General features: G+C 39.9%; 1 protein-coding gene across 1 annotated transcript in view; it reads left to right on the forward strand.

Moving 5' to 3' along the window:
• Positions 1–15,285, forward strand: part of Eip63F-1 (Ecdysone-induced protein 63F 1) — a 168,797-nt gene that overhangs the window by 28,534 nt on the left and 124,978 nt on the right. The window contains exon 2 of the mRNA XM_067154637.2: positions 9,181–9,220. Within this exon, the coding sequence (XP_067010738.1) occupies positions 9,191–9,220 (30 nt within the window). The 5' untranslated portion in view covers positions 9,181–9,190. The remainder of the gene's footprint in view (positions 1–9,180; positions 9,221–15,285) is intronic.

Raw genomic sequence — 15,285 nt, forward strand, 5'->3', positions numbered from 1 at the left:
GCAAAAATGAGACCTCTGTCAAAGGTCAAGGTCCCTGTGAATGAATGGACACACGCACGTCTTCATTGGAGATTGTTGTTGCTTTCAGCCTTCAGTATACACGCCTCTGTGAATCTTCTATTTGCAACTAGCTCTGTGGGTTCGCCTCACTTCCCATACAGCGTAATTAAGAACTGAGTCTTGGTCGCCCTCTTACCCTCCGTGGCCAAGTCCTTCCCTGTCTGGTATATGTTCCTGTAGTCACGTCGTTACCGGGAGGGCACAACATAATGCAATCGATTACGCTCACGGTGAGTGGAAAACTTGCGAACAACAAAATGTCTTATTTTCCGAACATCCATCACCATTTGCAGCCATATTTGTGCACCTTTCTTTTAACATTATTACTGCTGTAAACATACGACCGCTGCTGATCCTGGCTCAGTCCGGTGGTCACCTACGCCAGCCTCGTGTCGGTAGATCTACTGGCAAGTAAAAGAACTCCTGCGGAAACTCCTCGGCGTCTCCGTAAGCCGTCAAAATGTAGTTGGTGGGACGTAAAACCAATAGCATGACCCGTTCAGGTCACGTATTCAGGAGACGTGGGTTCAAATCTCACCGCCGGCAGGATTTCTGTGGCTCTCCATTTTCACACGAGACAAATACTGTGGTTATACCTCCCCTATTTAGCCCTTCCCTATTCTTGTGTCACCGGAAATCCTCGAAGTGTTATTGCGACGTTAAACCATTAGCAAGAAATACGAAGTCGAATTTTGCGGTGAACGTTATGTCCCGGTACGAAACCCTCGGAGCTGAATTCCTCACTGAATTTTTGGTAAAGGATCTGTAAGTAGAATTCTGAAGGAAAGTAAACGATTATTTCTTAAGACGGAAATTTACATTAATCTATCTCCGTGAAAATACACGGATATCGCCTTTCACGCACCGTAAGCACTTTTACATTTTTCAGTTCATTTCTTCATCGAGTTCGTGTATGTGATCTAAGTACCGGTATTCAATAGGAAAGGGGATCTAGAGAACTTTGTGGAAGAACAAAATATAATGAGGAAAATTCTTGGCCCAGAAAATGCTAAAGACTGATAAATCCCGTAAGGCAACGAAGAAACTGTCGAACCTGGTAGCAGAAAGCGAAGATTGACGTTCAGAGACTCCCAGCAACAAGATCATGACATACAGCAGAAAATTGAAGGGTCTGCCGTGGATCCGACGAGTCAAAATGAACCTGGAGAAAGGCCGGATAGATACATCAGAAATATTAGAGAGTAACCAGGTGGGAGTACAGCCAGAGCCAAGTGAAGAGTCCACGGAGAAAAAGTGGAAGACCAGGACTGCGTGATCCAACAGGGTCCATACGCAAATAATAATAATAATAATAATAATAATAATAATAATAATAATAATAATAATAATAATAATAATAATAATAATAATAATCTGAGTAATCCATAAACACATTAAAATGCCTTCCGCTGGTGTACTGCAGTATTGTGCTGTGTATATTTCACTGAACAGATGTACTCCACGCTTAGTCTATGCACGAGATGAGAGTAAATTCTATATAATTGCTTTAGTAATATACTACTAGGTGATGCTCTTCAGCATTGTACTCTTAGTTCGGGAAAGAAAAGACGATTGTTCTGGTATGCCTATGTGGGAAGCAAAATGCTTGACATGGAGATGAAAGATAGGGGGGAGAGAGGTAGATCCTGAAGAAGATTCATATATTGCGTGCGGCAAGGAGCAGTTAACAGAAAATGTCATTTGGGACCGAGGAACGACTTGTCAGAAACGTCGAATAAGAAGAAGAAAGTTAGTTCCAGAATATCTTAAATGACTAAAATACTTAGGAAATAATTTTATTCTCGTACGGAAGTCGCCAATAGTAGGCTACTTGAATAGTAAGCAGAGGTGCACTCCACTGTTTGCTTGGATTCAATGGAGTGGCCAGGGGCGTGCAATTCAATAATGTTACTCTGTATGCAACTGGTCAGGGCAGTTTTGAAGAATCAGAATTTGCAAATAGATGAATTTCCGTTTGGTTGCATCTAGAACTCTACAGTCTCTCGCACGTTCATCACAAAAGACCTGCACCAAATTATCACAGCAAGGAGAATTGATACCAAAATAGTTAGAAAATGGTAGTTTCTTCGTGTGTCGTGCATCTGAGATCGTATCACGTCTCACTAACTACTTTTACGGTTTGCTAAATATTTCACCTTTATCGCGCAGTTATTCGACAACAACGTATAATTCCAATAAGAAATTGGTGTAGTAACACTCGGTCAATTCAATTTTGAACGAGCTCTCTCTGGGTGAAGGCTTGTCACTTCTGCTGTTTGATATTTTTCAAACTTTATTAGAACAACTTTTTGTTTGATTTTGTTCGTATTTTTTCTATGATGCAATCGAAAAAATTATTATAACTGCGACTTTGGCATCGGTTACAGAGAATACTTCAGTAGTTACTGTAAAATGAAACCAATTTCAAGTACGAACAACAAAGTGGTGAATGGTTCAGCAGCTTAGCCGTTAAACTACGGAGGCAGCCAAATAAAACATAATAAACGTTACAATAGTGTTGACTAGTTATTCGCAGGTTTTACATTTTATTTTAGGGTATCACATTCCTAACTGCCGTCTAGAACAGAGCGATCGTATTAAGTGGCGACTAGCGCGTCTGTGACCCAGTTCCCAGGCGATATTCAAACCCAGTGCTCCTTGATCCAAAGGGCAGCCGGATAGTGTAGAATTCCAACTACAGTAAAAATACAAAATGCAGAATATGAAGTCCCTTACATGTGGTTCATCTGCTTCCTATGAATCTGATATTTGAAGTCACTCTTATTCCTCTCATAGTACTCGTGAGATTTTCAAAAGCAATTGCGTATTTTATATAAATTGGCGTTTAAATAGAAATCGAATATACCGTAACCGAAAACGTGGATAACGAAATTGCGTAAAGTGGGATCTATTTATGAGCAATTTCGCAAACTTTTCTATTATCTTGCAATCGTATGCAATCAAACTTCGAACGAGGCTATTTAAGGAACGGCGTATATTTTGTAAAGACCTCCATGTACAGGTTTGTGTCATTCCGAAGTTTCTTTTTTTCTCATGAAGCAGCGAACATAAACTTGGCAGCGTAGACAACACAGCATGAAGCACATAAAAACATCTCAAGGGAGATGCGACTTGTTACATATACCTCACTCAACGGCATGGTATTTTGTTGTGGTGAAAACGTGATGCAAGCATAGCTGGTTCTCACCCAGGGCACTATTAAGTATATTCAGGAACGATGCATACATCCGACAATCTCAGTTCAGTTAACTACAGGCGGTTGCACCCATTATTGCCTTAAACTGAAAGTTTCGATAAGTCCACAACCCTCCCGTCTATATTTTGTTACTAAAACTGATTTCACCTCGTTGTAATATGACAAAACAGATTACAGTTCACATTAGAATCTTGGTTTGAACTTGACCGGTAAGATACCATGCTAGTTCCTGCGTTCTTTTGGTGTCTAGGAAGGTGTTTCTGAAGTAGTTTATGATGAGCTCAAATTTCCCGTGGTCAAGCACTGTGTCAGTCTGGTAACGGGAAATCATTGTCGATGCTTTTGTTTGTTTTATCGACTACGAAAAAGCTTTCGATACTATTTGCCATAACGAATTCATGAACACTCTTCGAGAATTGGGGTTTGATGGGCGGGAGATCCGTATGATTGGTTATCTCTACTGGAACCACAGTGCAGGCAAAAGAGTTGATGGTTATGTTTGTCATTCATTCCCTTGTACATTGCGGCTACTATTGCAATTCTCCATTCATTTGATATTGCTCCTTCATCCAAATAGTAATAAAATAAGTGTCTCGAAAGAAGGGTCAATTATGAAAGGAGTTCGCCAAGGATGTTCTTTCACGACTGATTTTCAACATGTGTTCAGAAAATATTTTTCGAGATGCTCTTTACGGAAAGGATCAAGGAGTTGTGCTTAACGTAATCATCATGGCTAACATCAGGTATTCCGATGATACTGATCTACTTGAAACCAATCTCCAGAATCTACTGGAACTACTTAATGGAGCCATGGGCTTGAGGCGCAAGTGGATGGTTGTAAGTAAAAAAAGAAGACGGTATTCGGGGTAATCTCAGAACAGGAAAGGGCCGTACCGTGAGAGTGGCAACATTTAACTACCTGGGATGTCACATTAATGATGACTGAGACCTTGTTCATGAGATCCGATGCAGAATTGAGCAGGTCAGAACTTCTTTTCAGGAACTTATAAAAGTTTTCACAAGCCGTGACCTTTCCGTTACACTACTGACACGACTACTCCCGTGCTACGTTTTCACCATCCTACTACATAGCGTGGAGCATGGACAATAACTGAAACCATGTGCAAGATATTGGAAGCTTTCGAAATATGAACGTACCGAAGGATGCTGAAGATATCTTGGACAGCTAAAATGACCGGTATACAAATTTTTCACCGTATGAACCAAGGAACCAGAAATTCTCACTATCATCAAGAGAAGTGAGTTAGAATACTTTGGTCATATGATGCGGAACAATAAATACTACTTTCTGCAAGTAATACTCGAAGGGAATAAGTGGTCTGGGGCGAGATAGGTTTTGAGGTGACGAAGGTTCAGAAGAGCTATGAACAAACAACAGGCCAACGCTCTGCGAGAACAAGAACTATCATGTTTCACAAACGGTTTTAACGTGTAACAATACTGGTGCATTCGCTGTTTAACGATGTTTGATTACTGTTGTGTATGATCTGGTCGTGAAAGCCAAGTGATACGGCTGGGGATATAGTCACCATGTCCTGGGGAGAAATCGTCTTGTAGGCCAAGGCCTCGATGGGTTCATGCACCGTGGGCTGGGTGGCGCTGGTCTTCTGACCCCAACTTGGCAGGTTCAATCCTGGCTCAAATACGTCAGCCTAGTGTCGGTAGATTTGCTGGACTAAATTTCAACGCTTCGGCTTCTCAGAAAACCGTCAAAAATGTACTTAGTGGGACCGTCTAAAATATGTACCAGTATTGTTAACACTTGTGTTCTGCAACCATTTGTGAAACATGATAGATGTGCACGCAGTTCTTCATGTAACATGTTCTCGGAGAAGTTTGGCGATCACAAGCATGACTTGTTGTTTGTTGTTTATATATTATTATTATTATTATTATTATTATTATTATTATTATTATTATAAACCGAAAAAAGTGAAAGTGATTTCCATGTAGTCTACACGTTATATCACCTTTCTTACTCCCTACCTTTCTTTTCTTTTTCCTCCATCAAAATTTAAAGTTTTGGTTTATTTTCAGACCAGTAGACTTCAGTATAAAGGTTTATTTTAATTTGATGTGATTTGAGAGTTTTGAAGATATCCACTTGGTTGGAAGTACATGCCATTCTATTGTAGTAGAGTTTCTGTTTCAGCTTGTGTGTCGTAATTTTTTGTTTCGACAGCCTGTACTTTTTTCTCTCTTTCAGGCTCTTAATGAATGGGAAGTAAAAATAGCACGCCAGTCTCTTGGAGCTCATGCAATCTTTATAGTTTAGGGAGCTATGCTCCAGACGAGATTTGTTGATTACAGGGAAGATTTAGGACGGCAAAGTTTACAGCTCACCGTGCTAACAGCAGTATATCTTATGTGTGTGTGATGTCTTAACGTTACCAGTCGTCAAAGCTGCTTAAGTCTACCAAAGAATTATGATCCTTTTTGCCTGAGACATGCTAGTTTGAATATAACGCGGAAATAGTGTTGTTGGGGAGTAAGCTGGTGACAATTCATTGCGCTGGAAGAAAGAGACCTTTTAAGTGTGGTCTAGAAGGTAAGATGGATAAATCAGATCCTGAGTGAAGATAAACTAAATCGAGTACCTGGCAGTCATTTAGCGAAAGGAAGAGTAAGGTTATGGGATAGACCTCGAGACGTCGCACTTAGTTCTGTGGGAAGGATGTAGGAGCAAGAATGTTAAAGGAAGGCTGAGATAAAGCTATGACTAGAATAAACTGCCTCTCAGATCCACATTATTCAAATAATTTACACCCTAAGTTACATTACTTTTCCTTCAATGTAAACGCAGAATTTTGTGAAACTATGTTCGGCCAGTTTATGTGATACCGATAACAAACAGACAAAGTGTAACCGAAAACATATTCGACTTTTGCTCTTCTAATCTGAGATTTAAAAATAAAAAGCGAAATCCAGTGCTCAAGTTACAATTGTACGGATAAAACTATTTTTATACAACAAACTCAAGTTGGGTCAAATATTCATTTATAGGACGAGTCCGACTCATCGGCTGCATGGTCAGCGTCGAGGCCTTCGGTTCAGAGGGTCCCGGGTTTGATTCCCGGCCAGGTCGGGGATTTTAATTGCGTCTGATTAATTCTCCTGGCCCGAAGATTGGGTGTTTGTGTTTGTCCCATCACTTTCCTTTTCATATTCAAGCAACACACTACACTACCAACCACCACAGAAACACGCAATAGTGATTACATCCCTCCATATAGAGTTGGCGACAGAACGGGCATCCAGCCGTAAAACATGGGCAATTCCACATGTGCGACACAGTTCGATGATTTCCAAGTTCTTTGAAAACATTTAAGATAAAGCTAGATAAACAACTGGAAGGGGATCCGTCATTTGTGTGACAGCCCTAAATGAAGATCATTGATTGATTGATTGATTGATTGATTGATTGATTGATTGATTGATTGATTGATTGATTGATTGATTGATTGATTGATTGATTGAAACTCTGAAGTAAATGTTCGTTACCCATTACCTCCAAGAAAGCCCTTTAATATTAACTTTGTTATTCTTCACACACATAGGTATCAGTAGTAGACAATTTGTAAATATGTATTTCTAGAGGGTAAAATACTCCTTATAAGAGACGTTAACTGAGCCAAGTAGAAATACTAAGTTTTTATAAAATATCGGAATATCATGGAACTATTTATGATTTCGTATTAGTTTTGTAGTCGTGTGATTCGCAAAATATACAATTCATAGCTCTGAAAGACCCATTTGTAAATCATTATTCCAAAAACAACTGAAGCTCTCTTCAAAACATCGTCATGCTGTCTTCTTCTTCTTTTCCTATCGCTTTTACCACAGCTGTGGGGTCGCGGGTGCGAACTGCGTCGCACATGTGGATTTGGCCCGGTTTTGCGGCCGGATGCCCTTCCTGACGCCAATCGTATATGGAGGGATGTAATCACTATTGCGTGTTTCTGTGGTGGTTGGTAGTGTAGTGAGCTGTTCTGTGTGAATATGAAGAGGAGAGTGTTGGGATGGACACAAATACCAAGTCCCCGAGCCAGAAGAATTAATCAGAAGCGATTAAAATCACCGACCCGGCCGAGAATCGAAACCGGGATCCTCTGAACCGAAGGCCAGTACGCTAACCATTCAGCCAACGAGTCGGACTCAAAACATCGCCATCCTGTACAGCAAATTTTTTTTTTTTTAAGACTGTGTCCACTATATTGCTTGCCAGATGTTCATAGCTGAGGCTACATGATATGTATATAAATACAATAACAAATTATATTATTATTATTATTATTATTATTATTATTATTATTATATACATCATACACTTTTTTTTACACTTTTGCGGTCATTAGAGACCACAATAAACAACATTTCTAGAAGCCCAGCCCAGTATCGTTGTATTATCTCTCTGGCAGCCCGTCTCCTATCTGCTGTTCAAGCCCTGGTGTCGGGACTTGGTTCTGTTAATAATTCTTCACGATTCAGATCCTTCCTGACCTCCTAGAACTATAATAATAGGTAATAAATGTCATATTAATCCATATTGAAGAACAATATAATGTAAAACAAAAGCTAAAGGTTTCCACCTATTCAATACTATGTGTAGTAACCTTTAAAAAAGTTACATATATTTGTTGAAACTAGTTTCGGTCTTACTAGAGACCATCATCAGTCAAAATCAAAGTTAGGGCAAGACATGAAGCTTTGACACGAGGTACTTAAACATGCAGCTTCATATAAATATAATAGATTTTCAGTTATGGGGAAACATACGATAGACTCAAACCATAAATTCAAGATCTAAAAATCTTAAAAATAGTTAATAAGGGCTCTCTCCCCAATATCTTTGAGAATTGTTTCATTCACGTGGATCAGTTCTTTAATACCGATTTCAACCATAATGAAATATCTGAAAAACAAACCCTTTATTTGCTCTATTAATTCCTATTTTCAGTAAAAAGAAATTAAATACTCGAAATCCCCTTCTTTCCCTCCAGCAATCACCCACCATTCCACATCCCTCAGCCCCACTTTAGGCAACAAAAAACCTGTTTTTTTCATGTTGGAAAAAGTGAACATCTGAACACTTTCCCATCACACTTGTTTCAGCTGAGCTGAGTTCTAGAAGATTCCTCAAGTCTTTCAGCCGGTCTTCTCTGAGGTGCATTCTTCAAATTGGAGGAAGTCTGAAAGAGAGCTTGCACAGAACATGTTATTGTGATGAGTGTTTTTCAAATCTTTACTTATCTTGCATGTAATTTCATGCTTGCTTCATATATTTTATCTATATTCATATCTTGCCTTAACTTTGGTTTTGACTGATGATGGTCTCTAGTAAGACTGAAACTAGTTTTAACAAATACTGCATATGTAACTTTTTTAAATGGTTACAACAAATAGTACTAAAAAGGTGGAAACTTTTAGCTTTTGTTTTACACTCCCAGAACCACTTATCACCTGTGCTGGATCTACTATCGAGTAAGGTAAACATTTTCTCAGTCAACCGCTTGTGTCTATAGAACTTGAGCCGTCGCTTCTTGATGGATTACATCAGTCGTTCGGTTTCCTCACAGCGTGTGTTGTCCTGCCACGATCTTTCGAAGGATCTTCCTCTCAAACTTCTCAGCTTCTCTCAGACCAGCCTTTCCTGTAACTCGGAGGCATTCGGGTTTAATCACCGTGTTGTGTATCTGAGTTTAGCTTCCATTGAAATTGCCTTTTCCTTTGTTCTGCGAAACGTTACGGCCTGCTGTTTTGATCCTCTCTTTCATTGGATCGGATGTGCACAATCTCACCGAGATATTTGAGTCTTTATTTGTTGGGGAGCTGTGGGGATATTATATGATATGAGTAGGTGCTAATGGATTTTGTGTTTGCAGGTCAGGAGACATGGCGCTACGGAGGCGCTCCCTAGTAAAGGTAAGTGCCATGATGGTTAATCGAAATTGCAGTGGATGTAGTGATCGATGCCAGTATATTACTATACGATGTAGATGATGTGAGTGATGGTACACATACGTCCTCTCAGATATACCCTCTTCTTCGTTGGTAAAAAGGGCGTCCGGCCGGTTTCCTTTTCACATTACACTGTCGTGATTTTCCAGTTTATTTTTAAATTCTTTAAGTTTAAATGATTAAACACAGAAAATAATAACTGAAATATCAATCCATCCACTAGATATCTCGCATGAAAGAATCGAAAACAATCTTGTCTCTCGCATTCGCAAAGGTGGATGTGGATTACAATTAACGATCATGAACTGTTTATTGAAAATTGTCAATTTTGTTTTTGCCATCCCAGATCTTAATGTCAATGTTGAAAGGACAGTAGGGAGACTGAACCCCCAGTCACAAGCGCCTCTCCAAAAGGCGAAGTCATTGAGAAATGTTAGGTACCGATGACTTCGATATTAGTCTCTTTAAACCAACAAGGATCATCATCGTTCTAAATTCCTCCTCTTCCTGGCAGGGAATCGAATTCACGTCCTCCCGGGTGAACCGCAAGTGCTAGGCAGTCCCAATGAGTTCAGTGAGTGCCCACCTCCGGATTCGAGAATGGCGCGTTCGTGTAAAAGTTCTCTGCTCACACATGTGGTGTTTACCTGACAGAATCAAATAAAATCCAGTCATCGATTGCCCAATTGTTAAATAAAACAGAACGTGGACAGCGTGTCACAATATAACATACTTCATCGTACAAAAGCATAGCAGTGGCTTAGAGGATACAGGTGTGAACTTCTGGTATTGAGAACATGCCCTTGTAAAGACAGTTACTAATTTGTATTGTTTCTACTGGCGTATTAAAATGAAAAATAAAGTGTGTTTTCTTTCACTTTTAGAAAATTAGGGATCACGCGTTTGTTAGATAATTTGTGCGGACATGAAAGCTAATTGGCCCTCAAGGTGTTCAAAAACGCTTCCAGTCAGAACAGAAGAAAGTTACAAGCCCGCCTAGAAAGTTTGTACGTTTATAATAAGTTATTGGTCGCTATTCGTGAAATGTGCGGAGTTAATTTACAAGTTAACGGGAAGTTTGTTCACAAGATTTGACCTTTTATTTTTATGAACTAGTTTTTAAAAGCACTCCTTATGAACTTCATAGTTTCTAAATGTACAAATAATCATGAATTAGAATTCAGTTAGATTTATTATTCTTGAAACACTCCCTGTGGATGGGGAGGGCGATAGAATACAGGGTGATCCAAAAGTCCGTTAACATTTGACGAGGCAATACTTCAGGGAATATTGGACGTAGAGAGGTAATAATTTGAAAGTAGTGTTGATAATGCGAGTGATATATGAAAGTGTGGTTTTCCTTTGACCAGGTCTTATGGCGACGATGAGATAGCAAAGGCCTAGGAGTTGGAAGGAAGCGGCCTTAATTTTCCTGGTGTGAAAACGGGAAACGACGGAAAACCATCTTCAGGGTTACCGACAGTGGGATTCGAACCCACTACCTCCCGAATGCAACCTCAAAGCCGCGTGCCCCCGACCGCACGGCCAACTCGCCCAGTGCATTTACCACATCACCTTAGGTGTCGCTAGTGTAGCATTAATGAACAATATTGTTCATACTCTGGCCTGTATTATCTTTGTTGTCTATACGATTTTAGAGTTGAAGTTATCCGATATGCTTAAAAATGGTATATTATCAAATATGCGTCTGTGTTTAGTAGTAAGCGTTCTTTTCGATATTTAAATATTTTATGTTAACATAACCCTACGTTTACACACTTAAAGTCCGGCTCCACGGCTAAATGGTTAGCGTGCTGGCCTTTGGTCACAGGGGTCTCGGGTTCGATTCTCGGCAGGGTCGGGATTTTTAAATTCTCTGGCACGGGGGCTGGGTGTATGTGTCGTCTTCATCATCATTTCATCCTCATCACGACGCTCAGGTCGCCTACGGGCATCAAATCAAACGACCTGTACCTAGCGAGCACTAAAAGCCATACGCCATTTCATTTATATACTTAAACAGTGCAGGTAAAATCAGCACTAAAATGTTATCTCAGAACATTTATTAGCATAAACGTTCCCTAAGACTGAAGTGTGTTAGTAGCTGATTAGACAAATGTGCACAATATTCATAACTCACCCTATTTTGACTTGGGATTGCCAAATATTTTCTCTATCTAATCCAGTATTTACTCATATCAGTTACTTGTTGCAATGCCTCGAGTGTGTTCCGTCAATAATTTTTAGTTCAGTCGGTACCTACTGCCCTCAATCAAGACCAACTCCAATAGGCCCACTCAGGCCTCAAGGCAGGTTTCGATTATTGGCAAGATGGCGGTGAGCGCGGGCCATAAATGAATTCAGTGTGATCGTGAATGCCAGTTTAAAGTAATCATTGCGACTGAAGTTTTTCGGGTCTGCTTTTGTTGCTGCGTTTAATAGCTTTTAATAGTGACAAGGAAGTATAGGAGTCGTCCTTTATTTTTCTGGAAGTTTAATATACTAAGTATAGGTTATCTCCTGTTTACACGTGGTCACGTGTAGGTTATGTATTTGTTTATCTTTGTGTTCGTGTGTTCTTGTCAATATTATTAGTGTCGTTTTAAAATGTAATGTACATATTTTCGATTAGCATGGGTTATTGAGAAGCTTAAGAAGTATAACAACTGTGCTGATTGTGTTGAGATGCTACAGTCCGAAGGAGAAATGGCGATACTCTGTGATGTTGACCAAATGCTCTCATATTTTAGGCAGTTGAACAGAGGTGGCTTGAAATGCCCATCACCAATCATGGTTTCTATGTGTTGTTAAATATTCAATTAGTGCTTATGAAGCAGAATTTTCAAAATTACAAAGGGATGCAATAGTTGCTTTAGGAGTTGAAGCCTTTGAAAGTAGTGTTGATAATGCGAGTGATATATGCAAGTGTGGTGTTCCTTTGACCAGAATTATGAAGAAGTGTGTGAAAATTATGGCCAATATTTTTATTAACAATTACACAAAGATCAAATGAAAAGAAAATCTCCCATACCAAGAAACTTGAAAATCAGGGTGCCAATGTAGAGACTGATGAAACAACTCTCAGGTAGAAACAGCACTCAGCAGCAAGTAATTAAAGTTAAAGTAATAAATTAATTAATTTTGAGTCATTAACTAATGTTTATTTTTTGATGTAGAAACTTTCTTTAAAATTGTTTGTTGGATATGCACAGTGGTAGTTCTGTTCGACTGCAGTATTTTGGTGAAGGGTGTTTAATGAGCTCATGGGTATGTTGTGTTAGTGTTATTAAGTTAGGAGGAAAACTGATTTTTTTTTCTTTGCTTGATGTTATGTTGCTTAGTCTGTAGGCCTAATTTTACGTTGGACGTGTGCACTACAAGTTTTGTTCGACTGTAATATTTTGGTTAAGGGTGAATAACGAGCTAATGGGTATGTTGTATTAGTGTTATTAAGTTAGGAGGAAAACTGATTTTTTCTTTGCTTGGTATTATGTTGTTTAGTCTGTAATTTGTTTGTTGGATGTGTGCACTACTAGTTTTGTTCGACTGCAATATTTTGGTGAAGGGTGAATAATGACCTAGTAGGTATGTTGTGCTAGTGTTAAGAGAAGGAAAACTGATTTTTTTGTTGGTGTTGTGTTACTTAGCCTAGTCTGTAATTTTCTTGAATATGTGTTTACATTTAAATGAAGTCGCACTTATAACCTACCTACTGTTTGTTGTAAAGCTTTCAAAGTCCGCTCTATGTGACATACTGTAATAATCGTGGTCGCCACGACATGTACATAAATTGATTGCCCACCCGAATTAATTGTATACATATATGTATCATGTATCATTTTTATTTATTATTAACGTCCATCATCATCATTTATGTAATTGTACGTAAGAACGAGAAATAATTTTTAATTGTAATATATTAGAATATTCCGTGTTAATGTCAAAACAGGTCTTGCGCTAACAGCCTACTTGGTGTCTCGCAATAGTCCAGGAAGGTTAATTCTGGATGGTTCTTGGAAACGTACGCAACAGCAAGAGGAAGATACATAATTTCGTTGTTACGACGCTGAATTACCCCATATCACGTGCTCCTATCAGGAGGACTTTTTCTGTCAATGACAGACACTTCATCTATATATCGACAGGGTAGTGACGTACATCGGCTCTCATTGGAACGAGATGTCATGTGACACCAAGGGAGGAAGTGGGAATCTGAAGAGGATTTATATAGATCTACACGGCGTGGTGAAGATCACTCTGCATCCTGCTTTCTTGAGTCTCCATTCTCAGGTAGTCCACGGGCTTTTAGAGTCACTCTGCTTTCTGAGTGCATCGCTTACGATGTGCTTATACTCAACATTTCTTATCGGCTCTGTGAAACTTACTCAGATTACGTAGAAAGACAAGTTCATATAATATAGAAGGACTGGATGTTTCCGTTATCTCTATTCAATTAATTCCGATGTGGAATTTCACATTGTAAGGCTGGTACTATGTTTTTGGTACTCAGCAAAATAGGGAGTGATAGATTCAGGGTGGAATACATTCCATGAAGCAGATGACGAGGATGATGCTGTTGGAAGAGGGACGACAACGATCAACCACGGAAGCAGACTGCGAGAAGATCAACTCCGGTGAGCATGAGTTAGCCCTGTTATCGCAAGTCCACGAGTATAGTATTGAATTGTAATCTCAGTCAGTAAGTTTTAATTTTGATTTAAAAAACTCGTTTTTACGTAATTTATACTTTTTTAGAATAAAACTTTTTGCTTTTTACATCGTTAAATAATGGACTTTTTTGTAGGTTCCCTATGTTTTTCCACATGGTATTTAATGGTTAGTATCCTTATACCTCACGACCGGGATAGTCTCATTAAATTAAGTTTAGTATTTTTTTTAGATCTAAATTCGGTTTCAAATTACATTTAATTTCGAAGCCTGGCGTCCAGCGTGCAATTGTTTTGATTATCTATATCGGGTGTTTGATCCGTTACAATACTCTCATAGATAAAGCGCAGTTTAAAATACCACTGTTAATTTATGTTTCAAATATTGCGTGTTTGATAACCATGGATAAACATTTTCGTACTACAAATTTCTTACGACTATTAGGTTATTCGTCGCCATGTCAGCGTTGGCCCGGCACGGCAGCCATGTTTTTTTTTGCATTGTGGTCTGAGTATTGGAGTTGGTCTGGCCTCAATGTAGTATACACTGAGTGGCCAAAAGTCACGGGAAGGGGTGTCCCACGAGAAAATGTGCCATGTATGACCCCTGCGGCGTAGCTGAGCAGTCTGATACAGACACCAGTGTCGTGAAGATGGCGACTCGTTGCGAGTTAACCGACTTTAAACGTGCGATGATCATCGGCGCACGGCGCATAGCATTGCGGAGATTACACGCGAATTCGAGTTTCCGAGGTCAACATTGTCAATATCGCAGAGAGAATGTTATCACCCGCGTAAACCGCCACAGGTGTTTAACGAACGGACATCACGTCGCTTCCGCAGAACTACACTGTGAGTCAGATCACCGCCCGATGAATGTTGGGAGACAGGAACCCATTTCTACCAGAACTGTAAGGAGGCAACTGTACCGCGTAGGCTTCACCAGGCGACCACCGACTCGTGTCGCTTTGCTGACACCTCGACACAGAGCCCGCGAACATCGGCCATAGATCATGGAACAGTGGTGGCGTGTGGTATGGTCCGATGAATCCCAGTTCCAGTTGTATCGAGCTGTGGCGTTTGCCCCGTGAGTGTCAACAAGATTGTGTCCAAGCGGGAGGTGGCTCAGTTCTGGTCTGGCTCCATTGTCCAGCTGCAGGGAGCGCTGACAAGTGCACGTTATGTGGACATTCTTTCTGGCCCTAGAGTACCTTGATGGAGATGCCATGTTTCAGTAGGGCAATACGCCATGTCACCGCTCTGTGGTGGCACGCAGGTGGTTGGAGGAGCACTCCAATGAAATTACGACTATGGATTGGCCATCCAGATCCCCCAATGTTAATCTATTCGAGCATTTATGGG

This window comes from Anabrus simplex, chromosome 10 (genome assembly GCF_040414725.1).
Source record: "Anabrus simplex isolate iqAnaSimp1 chromosome 10, ASM4041472v1, whole genome shotgun sequence".
NCBI classification, from domain to species: Eukaryota; Metazoa; Arthropoda; class Insecta; order Orthoptera; family Tettigoniidae; genus Anabrus; species Anabrus simplex.